Source organism: Heptranchias perlo, chromosome 19 (genome assembly GCF_035084215.1).
Source record: "Heptranchias perlo isolate sHepPer1 chromosome 19, sHepPer1.hap1, whole genome shotgun sequence".
In the NCBI taxonomy this organism is placed as follows: domain Eukaryota; kingdom Metazoa; phylum Chordata; class Chondrichthyes; order Hexanchiformes; family Hexanchidae; genus Heptranchias; species Heptranchias perlo.
In genome coordinates this window covers 24,812,205-24,828,055 of record NC_090343.1, presented here as the reverse complement: position 1 = coordinate 24,828,055, position 15,851 = coordinate 24,812,205, and the positions used below count along the sequence as shown (strand labels likewise).

At 37.7% G+C, this 15,851-nt stretch overlaps 1 protein-coding gene across 2 annotated transcripts in view; it reads right to left on the bottom strand.

The window, feature by feature from the left end:
• Positions 1–15,636, bottom strand: part of LOC137335248 (collagen alpha-1(XIV) chain-like) — a 118,709-nt gene extending 103,073 nt beyond the window's left edge. For both annotated transcript variants that reach the window (XM_068000517.1, XM_068000516.1), the window contains exons 1-3: positions 15,443–15,636; positions 7,955–8,056; positions 928–1,032 (exon numbers count right to left, since the gene is read on the bottom strand). In XM_068000517.1, coding sequence (XP_067856618.1) covers positions 928–1,032; positions 7,955–8,056; positions 15,443–15,626 — 391 coding nt within the window. In that variant the 5' untranslated portion in view covers positions 15,627–15,636. The remainder of the gene's footprint in view (positions 1–927; positions 1,033–7,954; positions 8,057–15,442) is intronic.
• Between the last annotated feature and the right edge of the window lie 215 nt (positions 15,637–15,851).

Sequence of the window (15,851 nt, the reverse complement as noted above, 5' to 3'; positions counted from 1 at the left end):
ACTTAACGTAAAAACACTTAGTTTCATTGATGACTCAATGTCTATATCACTGCCTGCGGTAGAGAAATTTACCTCAGAAAGGTCATAGGTTCACTTGCTGGTCGTTACTGTTAGCAGATCTCACCAGGGCAGCAGTAGGGGTATTACAATTGGTCTTAGCATCCCTGGGTTAGGAGGGAGATGTATCAGCAAATATTCCCACTCTTGACTGTTTCCAGTGATCCATATTGTAAAGTGTAAAGAATCTTACAACACCAGGTTATAGTCCAACAAATTTATTTGAAAATCACAAGCTTTCAGAGGCTTTCTCCTTCGTCAGGTGAATGTGGAAATGAAATCCTTGAACGTTTCGCATTTATATTAAGAGAACAATACCTGGTGATTACAGATAATCTTTCCAACTGCCCGTTGTCAAGGCAATCAAAGTGTTCAGACAGAGAGGTGTTACCTACAGGACCACCGAATATACAAACGGCCAGAACACAAAACAGAGAGAGAGGGAGAAACATTCTAAAGGAAGAGAAAGACAGAAAATGACCCGTTGTATTAAAAACAGATAACCTTTATTCACTGGTGGGGTTACGTGTAGCGTGACATGAACCCAAGATCCCGGTTGAGGCCGTCCTCATGGGTGCGGAACTTGGCTATCAATTTCTGCTCGACGAGGATAGGATTGGGTTTGACTGAATTATGACCTCATCTCCCCCCACACCCCATGGTCAAGCATCCTACTGACATTCATTGTCAAGTCTTGTACATGAAGAATGGTTACTTGGGTGAGATACTGAAGTGCTGCTGGCACCAATGCAGTTGTACCCCTGCATGAGTCACCACCATCAGGGGAGCAGGAGAAGAAAAGTCTACAATGATCCATCCATATGTACAGTTTACTTTTCACCAAGGAAGTGTAAGAAAAGGTTCCCTTACCTGCTGTCGGCTTTACTTGTACTTTATACCCCTGCTTGTTTCCATCAACTTCTTTCCATTTCATCTGCAGTCTGTCTTCAGACAGAACTGTTAATTTCAATCTACCTGATTGTAGAAACAAAAAAAATTCTAAGAAACTTTAAAACAAACTATATAAATAAGTTTAAATGAAAGACTAGGATTAAAATTAATTTGAAGTAAAAAAAAAATTAAGATTAGGATGATTTTAGAGTCTAGAAATTTGCAGTGTTGCCAATCTTGGGATTCCACCCACCTGTAACGCAGTACACCTGAACCAGTAACAGGAGGGCTGGCCTCCCTGAAAATTGCAAGGCCAGCCTCTCCTACTTATTGTTGTCAGTTCTCAGTGCCTGGGAAAAAAGCTCAACCATCAATGATACCATGGCAAAGGTTGGTGAAGAAACAAAGGAAATTTGCAAAAACATATCTACCTTCTTGATAGGGCGTGCCAAAGAGGAACATAGATAAACGGGGGTTGGTTTCCCTGTGAAATCCAACATAATATCTAAGGTTGTGAATCTTCTTAAAGGAGTCAGTGACCGCCTGAAGACTATGAGACTTTTGTTCTCTCAGAAAAGTTATGCCACCATTATTATTACCTATGCACCAACCATGACAAACTCCAATGAAACCAAAAATGAATTCTTTGAAGATCTAGAGCATGTCATCTCACAGGTTCCTAGAAAGGACAAGCTCATTATCATGGGTGACTTCAGTGCTCATGTAGGAGCTAACCACCAGTCCTGGAAGGGAGCCATTGATAGATGTGTCATAGGCAAGTGCAACAATAATGGAACACTGCTCCTTAGGATTTGTACAGAACATTATCTGACCATCACCAACATACTCTTCAGGTTTTCAAGAAAATACAAAACTACATAGATGCACCCTCATTCCAAACATTGGCACCTGATTGACCACATACTGGTCCGCCAGAGGGATGTCAAAGATTTTAAGATCACACGAGTCATGAGGAGAGCCAAGTGCTGGACAGACCACAGATTCACCCAAGCAAAACTTGATCCCCAGATAACTCCATTTCGAAGACCACAAGGTGTAAAACCCCCTACAAGATTAAATACTGCCAAACTTAAAGCAGCAGGAGTGAAAAATCAGTTCCACCAAGCTGTGTAAGATCCTCTCAGCACTGTCAACATGAAAATGGACTGGGAAAATTTCAGGGATGCCTTATACTCTGCAGCCAGTAAGACCTAGGGCCGAAAACCAGAAAACACTAAGACTGGCTTGATGAGAAAGACACGGAGATCACCGAATTCAACATTGGTGATCACAACCAACTCTGTGTTGTCAGACTGCCTATCTGACATCAAGTTATGGATAAGCCAGAGCTTTCTCCAACTGAACATTGGCAAGAACAAGGATATCCTATTTGATTCCTGCTAAAATCTCAGTGACTCACATCCCTTCCAGCTGCTCACTCAGGCGTCCCCAACCCTACGTTCCATCCATACTATGGTCTTTTGACTTTATCCTCCTGTGTATTCTCCTCCCTTCCCCACTCCACCAGTAGCGGCAAAGCCTTCAGTCACCTTGCTCCCATACTTTAGAAGTGTTTTCCTAAACTCCTCTGCCTTAGTACTTCTTTCCCTGTTGAATGCCTGCTCAAAACCTCTCTTTTCACCCAAGCATTTAGTCATCCAGAACACCACTGCCCATATTCAATCCAGAACTAAGTTCCGAACTCCAACTACGCTGTCATCAATGATCTTTGTTGGCACCCTTAATACATCAACTTTATAATGTTCGTTCACAATTTAAAATCTTTTCACAACTTTACTCGACCCTGACTATGATCCAGCACATACCATCCTGTTTTTTTAAAGGCTACTCTAGTCTTGTGTCCCTTTCTCTCCACTGAGTAGAATTAATGATGTGGAGATGCCGGTGATGGACTGGGGTTGTAAGGAATCTTACAACACCAGGTTATAGTCCAACTGTTTTGTTTGAAAATCACAAGCTTTCGGAGGCTTTCTCCTTTGTCAGGTGAGTGAGTAGAATTCATGACAGGGCAAATTGTGCCTGTTCATTGTCATTATTAGCGCCAACAACCTGCACCTTTAAAGCAATAAAACATCTCAAAGCACCTCTCGGTGTAGTTAATCAGGTCTCCAATTAAAATATATCACGCTATATTGTCAAATCACCAATCAGGAATCAAAGTCTATTCTTGTTTGTTTAATCCTGGGCCTGTAGCTTATCAGAAACTACAAATCACAACTTCCACTTATCGAACATTTCACCCAGTTTTTAATTTCAACATATTTTAAAAACTCTGATTAGTTGAAGTGACTTCAAACTATTGGGAATCTCACTAATGAAAAAGATGATTCCCTTCTACCTCAGTACAGAGTGCCCTTGTCAGTCTCCTGCAATACAAAACATTAAAAATAATTGTCTGTACATTTCTAACACTAAACTGCATTAGAGTGTGGAATACACAATGTTCCACTATACACAGTATTTTTGGTATAAACTAAATGTGATGTATTTCATTTTGTTGCGAAAATGTGTAGTCTGAAGAGAGCCAAACCTGTGATTATATAGCACTTTATCATGCCCTCAGATCACCCCAGAGCATTTTACACCATTTTTATTTGTCACCAAAATGTAATGCGATGATAATTTAGAAGCACTTAAATAGTAAATGGATTTAAAATACCATTACAAAAAATTCTGATTTATTCAGATCAAATTCTTATATGACCTATTGTAAGCTGCTTCAGTTTTAAGTCCATTTAACTGTATTTGTTTTATTTATATTTTCAGTTATTTCTATAATAACCACATTACAACTGTAACTACACAATGTAATTCTTTTTTGTGTGAATTGCTTTTGGACCTGTCTGAAAGATTTGATAAGGTGCCATATAAGTGCAATTTTTTTTGCTTTTTAACAGTAAGTGTTGCTAAATAAATTAATTTCAGTTCTGAAAAGTGGTCTACATCTGAAACATTAACCTGTCTCTCTTAATTCTCTTTCAAATGCTGACGGACCTGTTGTGTATTTCCAATATTTTCTGTACTTCATTCATGATGTTTTTAATTTCATTGGTACTTTATTGCCAAAGAATTAAGTTAAAATCCCCACAGTATAATACAGTACTGTAGATAACAATAGCATCTTTATTGTAGCACATTACGATGAACAGCCACAAATCTCTGCTAAATGTAACAGCTGTGCTGATTCAAACTGGTCTTCCTGGGACAATTACATTTGATCTGTGATCCAATCTTTCATCCTCAAACCTAATTAGCATTTGCTGGTATTTTTGTGTTATTGAAACAAAGTAGTCACTATATCCAGTCACTGGGTAAAAAGAAACAATAGCCACTTACTACAGCTATAATATACAACTATCAATGCAATTCCTCCTTGGAAAAGAGAGTAAATTAAACAAAATCAATTAAACAGTGCAGAGTGAAACATAAACTGAAAACTAGTTCCTGTTATTTAATTTTAAAAGCCTTAATACATTTCACAAGATATATTTCAGACAGTAATGATGTACAGTTATGAGGAGATAATTAGTTATGAGATTGTAAGAGGAAAGGCATTTCACTGGTTCAGTTGGTCTAAAAAGTGCTTTGTTGCTGCATTTCTGGTTGGAATGAATACTGAATAGAGTGAATAATTAACAACTACCGGTATTTATTTTAAAATTCACTTTTATCTACAACTATAACTCAGATTTTATACTTACAAAAATGCTACTCATTTTTCTTATTTCCTGTACAACAGCCATTAAAAATTCAAATGACAGAATGAAAGTGAAGGCTACAAAGGAGAGTTCATATTGCACATATAAAACACATTTGTCCTGTGCCTCGCATGAATACAGAAATTGTTATGCTGTTAAATGGCTAAGGGGGCACAAGAGAATATTGCACATAAATTATGAACAATCGATGTTATTCAATTCTAACATATTAAAATTGTTAATATAGCACTGGTAGTCAAGCTCTTTGACTGACTTCGTAATACTTCAAGTGATAAGATCCTAACATTTGTTAACAACAATTTTGTATGTAGGCAATAATCACATCTCTTACACAGCATGCATATACTTAGGTTTAAACTCATTAGTGTTTGGTAAAATGAAAAATGATAACTTAAGTAAAGACTAAAGCTAGCAGTATCATTTTTTGGTTTTATTTTAGTTTAGTTTAATTGCTAGTCCTAAAAGACAGAACTTGGCCAAGAAGTGATATCCAGAAGAAAACTGACATTCAGAATAAAACGTGCTTCTTTGGCATTTAGAAATAACTTTTTTTAAACAGCAGATCTCCCCTAATGCTGCTCACAGTGAGTCAGAGGTTATGCTATTTGTAAGGGCAGAAGTCTTATGCCATATAATACACAATGCATTTTTCTCCTTCGAAGGTGCAGCTGTGTGTAATGTAGTCAGTCCCTTTAAGGTTACTAGGTCTAAATAGGGACATCTTGAGGTCAGTTAGAGGCTATTTGCTTTTTTTAAAATTTCAAAATATACTTTATTTCATAGAATTTAAACATACACACAATTCAATGTAAGTATCACAATTGAATCACAGTTACACAATCAAAGTTAGAGGCTATCTGCATTTAGGAACATCTTGAGGTCAATTAAAAAGCATTTTCTGTTACTGATACAGTAGTAGATTTCCCATGGTGTTGCTTATGTTAAGCTGATAGAGGTTTGAGAGATATGCAATGAGAAACAGTGTGGTGAGTGAATAATAATAGTGTTTCTGATTGGTTTCTGGGAGATTTGAGCCAATCGGAAAAGCATAACAGGCTTTTTGTGTAGCACAGCTTAAAATTTGCCTCGTGCTGTATCTTAAGCAGATTTCTTATAGTGTTACTGACAGTAAGTTGAACGATACATGGTTTTATAAAGAATAGTGTAATGCACATTGTATTATTCTGCTGCTACGGCAAAACTGTGTGCCTTTAAAGCCACAAAGTCAAGTAATTATTAAGTAGACAGCAGGTGAGTTCATTCAAAGCATATCTACTATTCAGGCTGCAGGTCCAAAGATTGGTTTTGTTTGCCTCTTTTTTTAAAAAAAAGGTGATTGGCAAGTAGGAGGCTGCAGACATTCTGGCTCTATCATTTTTGGTTCCTGGAGAGTTTTTTTTCTGTAAATTCCAAATGTTTATTAAAAAAATGTGGTACATAAATTTGAAGGCAACACTTGGAGTTGGAGTTGGACAAGCATTATGGACAGGAAATGGGAGCTATACATACCATTTATATTACTAAATGTGAGGTGATGCATTTTGGTAGATCAAATCGGGCCAGGACCTACTCCGTTAATGGTAGGGCGTTGGGGAGAGTTATAGAACAAAGAGATCTAGGAGCACAGGTTCATAGCTCCTTGAAAGTGGAGTCACAGGTGGATAGGGTGGTGAAGAAGGCATTCAGCATGCTTGGTTTCATTGGTCAGAACACTGAATGCAGGAGTTGGGATGTCTTGTTGAAGTTGTACAAGACATTAGTAAGGCCACACTTGGAATACTGTGTACAGTTCTGGTCACCCTATTATAGAAAGGATATTATTAAACTAGAAAGAGTGCAGAAAAGATTTACTAGGATGCTACCGGGAATTGATGGTTTGACTTATAGGGAGAGGTTGGATAGGCTGAGACTTTTTTCCCTGGAGAGTAGGAGGTTTCAGGGTGATCTTATAGAAGTCTATAAAATAATGAGGGGCATAGATAAGGTCGATAGTCAAAATCTTTTCCCAAAGGTAGGGGAGTCTATAACGAGGGGGCATAGATTTAAGGTGAGAGGGGAGAGATACAAAAGGGTCCAGAGGGGCAATATTTTCACTCAAAGGGTGGTGAGTGTCTGGAACGAGCTGCCAGAGGCAGTAGTAGAGGCGGGTACAATTTTGTCTTTTAAAAAGCATTTGGACAGTTACATGGTAAGATGGGTATAGAGGGATATGGGCCAAGTGCAGGCAATTGGGACTAGCTTAGTGGTCTAAACTGGGCGACATGGACATGTTGGGCCGAAGGGCCTGTTTCCATGTTGTAAACTTCTATGATTCTACTAGCTGATCTATTTTGCTCTCCCATGGCTGTCTCATTGTAGCACCCATGCTAATATGAAAGGTAATTAAAAAGAACTAAAGGCCTTTTTCATGTTTGAGATACTTTTTTTAAAAGATTGCTAAGGCACTTAGAATTATGCTTTACATGGTTTAACCACTTTAAAATGTTTGGTTCCTTCTGTGGCAAATCTCATTGTGCCACCTGCACTGATGAGAAAAGACAATTTTTTTAATGCTAAAAGGCACTTCAACATTTGAACTAAAAAGTGGCTATTAATTTGTTATGGCACTTAGAGTAAATACTATATATTTGGATAGTATAATAACTTTAACACACCTGGTTCCTCCTCATCCCCATACTGAATATTTTTGCACCACCTCCAGTAAGGGAAAAGGCAAAAAGCACTGAAACAATTAATACTATACATTTGTACAGTATTGCAAGTTTAAGTGCTTATAAATGATTCATGTTAAATAGTTCAGTGTTGGCCTAGCCACCATGAAGATCATTCACTGGAAGGAAAAATTCCAGGGAGAAGGCTGGCATGCAAGTACGTAGCAGGAATGGAGGGATCAGGGAGTTCAGGAGTCGCATGACCCGAAGTCTGACCAAGTATTTGAAAGGGGGAGCACAACACTGAGGCCAGAAATAGTGTAGGCAGGTAGGCCCAAGCACGAGGCTTAAGGCCAGACAGCTAGGGAGTAGATAGGCATGGCCCAGGGAACAAAACTCAGGCAGTCAAAAATGGGTTGGGTGGGAAGGGGAGATCACTGCAAACAACTATAGGGATCCTGGGTGCCCAGAAAAATAGTTGAAAAATCAAATAGGTTTTAAACAAAAGGAAAATCACAGATAAGCTACAGCCAAAACTGGGGTCATTGAATTCTGCACAGACTTTTGCATTCATTTTCCTTAAGCTATGTGTTCTTATTCATCTAAGATAAATACCTTGTCCCTCCGCTTGGCAGATCAGATGAAGCACCACTGTTACAAAGGCAAGAACACAGCTCTTTCGTAGTGTCATGGCAAAATCAGGAAACAGCACAAATCCTATTGATAAAAAGGATATACATGGAATTAATTTTCAACTGACTATGAATCTATGCAAGGTTCTGGACTTGAGCGTTCTCTTGATAACTGAAACACAAAAAAGAATCATACACAAGCTGAGCTTTCATGTAGGTCAGTCTCACCACACCAGAATTTCCAAAACTTAACTTAACCCACAGTTTAATCATATTATTGTGTGGCTGGTCAACCTTGTCCAACCAGACTCATATTGCTCAACATTGGGCTTCACCTAGTACAATGTGCACTTATAATATGGCTTGCAATAAAAAGATTTACTAACCTCCATGAAAAAGAAACACACCAACAATGTGAAAAGCAATGACCTGTGTTTCAAAATTATGTTCTGCATTAAATGAAAATCATGTCTTAGACCTATACCTGGAACATCCATGTTTCTCTAACTATTCTGTGCTACCTTTTCAGCTTTGTTGACGATCCATAATTCTAAAAAGGTATGTAAACATCACTTGACCAAAAAAGTTATTTTTGTTGTGTAAATTTTTGTCCTTATCAAGGAGAGGAACATCAGTGCAGGGATGTTAGAGCGAAACACTTTTGGACCCTATGTGAGCATTGAGCACTCTCAGACATGACACTGTTGAGGTTAGATGCAGACTAAAGCTCCCACTTGACTGCCTCAACTCAAGCCTCATAACATCATTCCCTACATCAGTGTGACAATTTCATGTTGCATCTCTCAGTGAGATCACTAATTAAAGTACCAAATAAGACCAAATAGGTGCAATTTCATACTGTGAACTTATTCCCAAAAGAAACCACTCAAACTTGTTTCACAAAATCCTTACAGCTGACAGAAAATGGAGATTTTCATCCCATTAGCATTGCTGATTCAAAACCACTACCCAGTGTCATTTGATCAATTGTTATCATCCAATAGTCAGTTATACAATATTTTCTTACAAAATCTTGTAATTGATCCTAAATTACAATATCTGTGTTACTAATACACACGTACAAGTGCACACCTCAATGACAGGGATAGTTGTCTTCAGTACATGTCAGAAAATATGGCCTATTCATGCTTACAATTTCCATTCAATGTTCAGAGTTCATCATCCATAGGTGAATCTTGTTTGTAACCACAGCCGCAAAATGATAGCTCATTATACAGATTAAATGTTGATTTGTTTTCCACTGGTTAATAGTTCTTTACCCACCAAAAGCATGCTATTTAGATAGCTTGAGTGCACGGTTGCTATATGTGAAAACCTATAAGCACGGGGGGTTGTAGTTAATGTGCACTGGTGTACAAAAAAAACATGTAGACGCACATTTAATGACTGTATACGACAAGGTCCAATTAATGACTCTGGAGAACTCTCATTCTCTCCAGAGTTTTTCCAAATCATTGGATAATCAGAAAGTATGTTTGTATCAGAGAAGCAATGGGACAGAAGTCTGATTAATTTACACAAATTTATAACTTTGCAATGTAATTGGTCTATGTAAGCAACTAAAAAAAATTTAATTTTTGCATTTGTTATTCTACTGATACAAAGGACAGATTGGTGATTTCCATTGCTAACGATGCTGCCAACAAGGGATCTTTCCTTTAAATTCAAGCACACACAACAGCTTCTTCTAACGTGCCTCTGTAACCAAAATCTACAAAGAAAATTGAAGTACATAGTCACCACAAAGATTTCCCTTGGAACTTATTGTAAAATAGTTTGTAATATATTTATTTTGTGGAATACTCAATTTATATTGGAATGGATCATTGAGGTAAAACATAGAAATGTAAAAAATAAAGATTATATACCTGTGAATACATAGTGATTGTGATAAAAAAGCAACACAAAGCAGTTTTAACAGATTAAATCAAATTACATCGAATCTACAGCACAGAAACAGGCTATTCAGCCCAACAGGTGTATATCGGTTTTTAGACAGCACACAAGCCTCTTCCCACTTTAAATAGCTCTAGCATATCTCCCTATTCCCTTCACTCTCCATCTTCATGTATGCATCATATACCCTTAAATGTGTCAAATTTCATAATATTTTGTTATTTTCTCCTTTGATTTCTCAAAGGATTGCAGCTGTACTACACAAACACTGCAAGATGTTAGCAGTTTTAAAAAAACTAAATGAGTTCTGAAACTGAGCCAATTAAGCACCAATACCCTAGGTAATGAAACTGTATTTTTGCATTAACACATTTCATTGCAACGTTGAAGTAAAGTAATTAAGAAATCGATGACTATGCGTGACCACAAAATCCTGTGATATGGCAACAGAATCTAAGATAATTAAAACTGTTTTGATGTGTTCAGCCATCTCAGCCCCTGTCTCTGCAACTTTCTCCCCAACCCCCTCCCACTACCTTGTTTCATCCTTCCCCACTTTCAAAAGCATCCTTATAACCCATCTCTTCAGCTATGCCTTTGATCACCACTCCAATCCCTCTGTTGCTCAGATCCAACCGCAAACTGAAGCGCCTTGGGATGTTTTGCTACATTAAAGTTGCTGGTAATACATTAAAAGTCTTGCATATAGCATATACTTCCAGTAAATTAAGATTATAAATAAAATTAAAAGTTTGCAAACAGCCAAGTAGGAGACATTAAGAGAACTCAGATGTCTGGCATTTTCAACTTTATAGATCAGTGGCCATCATAAGACATGCTGTCCAGCAGTAGCAATGGATGGAGTAACAAACATGTATTAATTGGCATTCATGCCAACAGCAGTTTTTTTACCATTACCTTGTAAAGCTCAAGAAATCCCCCCATATGTATGGTCCCAATACTTGCAAATCTTGCGGTTCTGCCATTACAATACAACAACTCTGCATCTGAATGTAAAACTTCCCGGCCCTTTAGATTTCCCCCATTTTCTCATAATAGATCTTTAATTAGGAATTACTAAGCATTAAAAAAATATTATTTTATTTTCCCATTGCACATTTTATCAGGACATCAGACTGAGGAAAACTGTCCCCCCCCCCCTCCATGGTCTATGCACTGAGTGCTCCTCCTCAATAGTCAATTAAAATCTTATTCTCTCTAATGTGGTCAGAAGCTTTGAAATGCCTGCCACACATATAAATAAAGGGTAGAGACTTGGCTTTCAAGGACTTGGCTCACACTGGATCTCCTTATTTGAGCTGTTGCATAATCATTGATGTTGTGAATACTGACTTTTATTTATGTGCTCGTTTTAATTTAGTAAAAGGAAATTATATTTCTATTTTTATTAATTGAAGACAGCTGGCTTTGTTATTAGTGCTTTTAAATCAGTTTTCCAGTGATTGTGGAATCTAGAATAAGGAGACATAGATATAAGATTAAATGTAAGATTTAGGACAGAGAGCGGGAGAAATATTTTTACGCAGAGGGGTGTGAGGCTGTAGAATGCACTACCTGAGTTAGTAATTGAAGCAGAGACCATATCAAAATTTAAGAATTGGTTAGAAGGATGGTTGAGGATCAGGGAATAGGGGAACAGGGTGGCGGCATGGGATTAGAATTACTGCTCGTATGGAGGATAAACACCAGCATGGACTGGTTGGGCCAACAGTCTGTTTTTGTGTTGAAAATCTGAGTTTGTTAAATTAGGTTCCTTATAATGGCCCTTTGCATCCATATTGACATATTAGAGTAGCATAACTGCACACTCTGTTGACACCACAGCATAAATGATCTAGATATTGCACTGGAATTGTCAATACAACAGATTTATTTTTCTAATAATACTCTTCAAAAACTTTGAATAAAAAAAATACCTAATCCCATAAAAGTGTCATCGTCAAGCAAGTCCATTAACATTACAGAAAAGTCTTGTTAATTCAGACAGGTAATTGATTTTGCTAAATTTCACATGCTTGGAGGGGAACACAAGACTTACTGAAAAGATATCTGACTGCAAACAAAGCATCTCCGGGAGTTGCCATTAAGATAAATGGTTTTGCAAGGCATTTTACTGGTGTATGTCGCATGATGATGTTGGTGTGAGATTATATAATTACATCACTAATGGAATGGAATGTATTGATTGGAGTGCAATTATAACATTACAACAACATCCCTAATCAAATGGGTTGGGATGAAATGAAGCAGAAGAAGCCATTATGAGTAAACAGATTCTATTTTTCTGCAACATGCTGGCTTTTAAGTGCAGATTGATCCTCCTGTTTTATTAATTGCTTTTATCTGTTAATTCCACCACAAGACAACAATCTACCTTTAAAAGTAATTTTTCTCAAATTAAAAAGGAAAATTGGGGCTACTCTCCAGTGTTTATATGTTAGAAATTTATTCTTAAAAATGTGTGCAGCACTGTCTTAATGCGTAAGTGTGCTGTATGGTGCAGTACTGAGCCACAGAGAAGAGGAAAGTCTGATCACTTGACTGTGTTGATCTATGCTCAGGCACTACAATCACTATCAGCATTCCTGGCCTGGAGAGGGGAAAAAAATCAGCCAAGTCCCCCGTTACAAAGTGTGTGTACAACACCTGGAGATAGATATGGTCATGCTCAACTGTGATCTTCTCTACCCCTTCCCCTCCCCCAGTAAAACAACCTGTCAACACTCACTACCTAACTTCACACAAGAATGGCCACTTAGGGCAGGACACCCGAGGTTGCTGACAGCCTGTGAACAGTATCCCGGCAAAAATCACACATTCAGGAGAGGGGAAAAGATTGGGGTGGGGGTGGGGATGAGGAAGCTGTGAAGCATTGCAGCTCATTGGACTATTAACGGCAGAAGCAGACAGTTTTCCTGACCAACGCAGAGTCACGCTAGATGCAAGCATACGGCTACAATACTGCATGGCAAGACGTTTCACATGTCCATAGTTACTTTGATTTGTTAGGGATTTTTTTGTAACATGTAGTGATTTTGGAAGAGAAGTAATTTGCCACAAGGTTCCTCAATTTAGACAGGTTAACATGTGTAAACTACACTGTTCACCACACTACTTTTTTGTAATGTAGTCACTAAATGTTCTTGTCATTTTATTATAGGAACACTTCCCTGAAGCTCTAATCATGATGATTGTTTTACAGCAACAGCGAAGAGAAGCTTAACAGACCTGTTTCTCACATTTAAAGTCTCCTCAGGCACTCCCATGCAGACCTCACATCTCAGCTTTTGCCAGGTTAACAGGTATTTTATTTATCACATTCATATAGGTGAGTAGCATAGCTACTTAAGAAAATGCTCCATTTCGTAAATGTATGAAAAACCTGGCATTTTAAAAGCTTTCTGTGCAAATTCCAAACTACAAAGATAACCTCATTGTACAACAGACTCACAAACCAGAGGGCTCCTGCTCCCAACTGCAGCATGTTCCTACATGTGCATCTTAATTATATGAAAACAAACCTGTGCCAAAGTCAAACGTAAATGGGAAAGAATTTGACGTTTTTTTTTCAACTTTGTATATCTTCAGTTCCGAGCCAAAACAAAATAATTATCTAAAAGTGGCTTTGTCTTTCTACAATTATCATTTATATATTTGAACATCATAGAATGTCTCAGCCCAGAAGGTGGCAATTTTCCCAATCATGTCTGCACCAGAGTTTTTCTCCACAATGGAGAGTAAAATGAGGTGGGGTATAAAATGGGCAGCCCTGATCCCATCAGCTTCCCGCTGAGCAAGTTAGATTAAAATTACCCCCCTCTCCCCCCAATTTCTAGAGTATCCTTTTTAACAAACAACTACGGCCGCAGTTATTTCAGATTGGTAGCTACAGGATTGTTTCACTGTCCAGAGCACCCTAATTTATAGTTTCCTACATTACAACAGTGACTACACTTCCAAAAAAGTACTTAATTGACTGTAAAGTGCTTTGGAACATCCTGAGGTCGTGAAAAGTGCTATATGAATGTAAGTTTTTTTTCCCCCAAGTCTTTTCTGACTGTGAATCCCACCCTCCCAACCCAGAGACAGCTCTGTGCATCCATGCATACAAACCCACACAGAGCTTCACTCCCAGCCAGTAAGAGAGAGTGGTCAAGAGCATTAAAACATTTGAATAAGCTCTTTTTTAGTTTATAAACTGTCCAGGAGGCCCAGTGGACCTCTTGAGTACTTTTTCAAACCTGGCTTGACAGTGTACTGGAGTAACATGGGATCATTTGGTGAGGCTCCACTCCAGTATGGAGCCTCACTGCAGTGCGCGCAGGTCAAAGAATTGGGACTATAGTATCATAGCTCTGCTCCAACCTTTGCCACCTGCAATAGATCTTCATGAAATTACCCCCATACTCTTTGTAGCATCAACTCAAACCAGTATGAGACCTCCTCCTATAGGGGATCTCATACTGCTACACTCCACAGCTATAATGTCATTATTGCATTGATTGAAAAAAAATCACAATGATAGAAAAGTAACAGTATAACTAGACTCTTAAGTGTAAGGTAGAACTTCACTAATTCATAAGGAGTTTCAATTGTAACAACAAAAAAAATGTCCTCAACAATATTATTATAACTTTGCTGATATGCTTAATTTTCCACACTTTTTCATGAAACTTGTATTTTTACCCTAGATTTTAGTTGTATTTCCAGCACAAACTCTAAACAGTTTAATGTATTTTCCCATGAACAAGCATGTATTTGACTTAATTTTGTCTATACGCTTCTACCTGACACTAACCAACCTCTCTTGACATCAGGAAAAGCCTCACCCAACAGGTCAATAGTTCAGGATAATAAATATTTCTCATTTTATATAGTCATGTCAGTTTGCATTGATACTATTTTGTTAAAAAACAGAAATTAAATTTTGTAAAGTATTAAAAAATTATCAATTATAACTGCCACAACTGTGCTGAGAACCACTGATACAGCTGTAATACAGTGGGGATTAGAGTAAACTTATTTTATAAAAGTAATCTCTTCTACTGCTGAGAAGGTGAAATATTTGTTGCCAGTGAGACTGAATATGTTTAAAACTGCAGGTTCTAAAGATTCTTCTGTGTATCTGGGTTTATGTTGCAAGGTTCAACATTAAACCACTACTTGGCTGATTTAAACATTCTAGTATTATGACCCAACTAAAGGTATATTAGGAACAAACTACTTTCATCCTTCATATGTACCTTTTCCTATTATGTAGATATCTGAAGAGCCCAAAAGTGCCAGGATATATGCTAAACATTTTAGAGGACCCAAATCTTCAATACTGTGGGTTTTTTTTAATATACTGTGATTTGAATCTTATTTTACACATTTGCTTTGTATTGATTTGTATTTTTAAAAATTATTTTCAGATGCTACATAAATAATGAATAGATGACCCCCAGTAATGAACAAATAGCTCCCCTCCCCCACCTAACAAATCATCTGTCATTAATCTGGGAATAATTTACTGAACAAAAAGAAATTCTACCTGGTGGAGCTGATAATCCCCTGGTCCTGTGTTCTTCTGATGCTACATAAATACCCGGCTTCCCTCTCAAAGCGGGAGTTTTACCACCGCCAGACTTAGATGGATTCTTCCACAGCTCGTTTATTCGATGACATATTCCATACACTGTACTTACTGAAGGAGAGTTTGGATCCAGAATGATCATTCAGTTTATAATCTGATGTTTTCCTAAAGCTACGATTCTCAAGGGTGTGTCATCCAATAAAATTTAACGGGGATCTGCCCCTCAGTGACGAACCAACAGTTTATTAACCCTTTCAACGCTGAATAGCCTATTTGTCCCTAAAAAAAAGTTTGTTTCCGAACGCATGTATGAAACCGAAACAAAATTCTAACTGGTAAGGTGTAACAAAGTATTTAAGTACAGCCC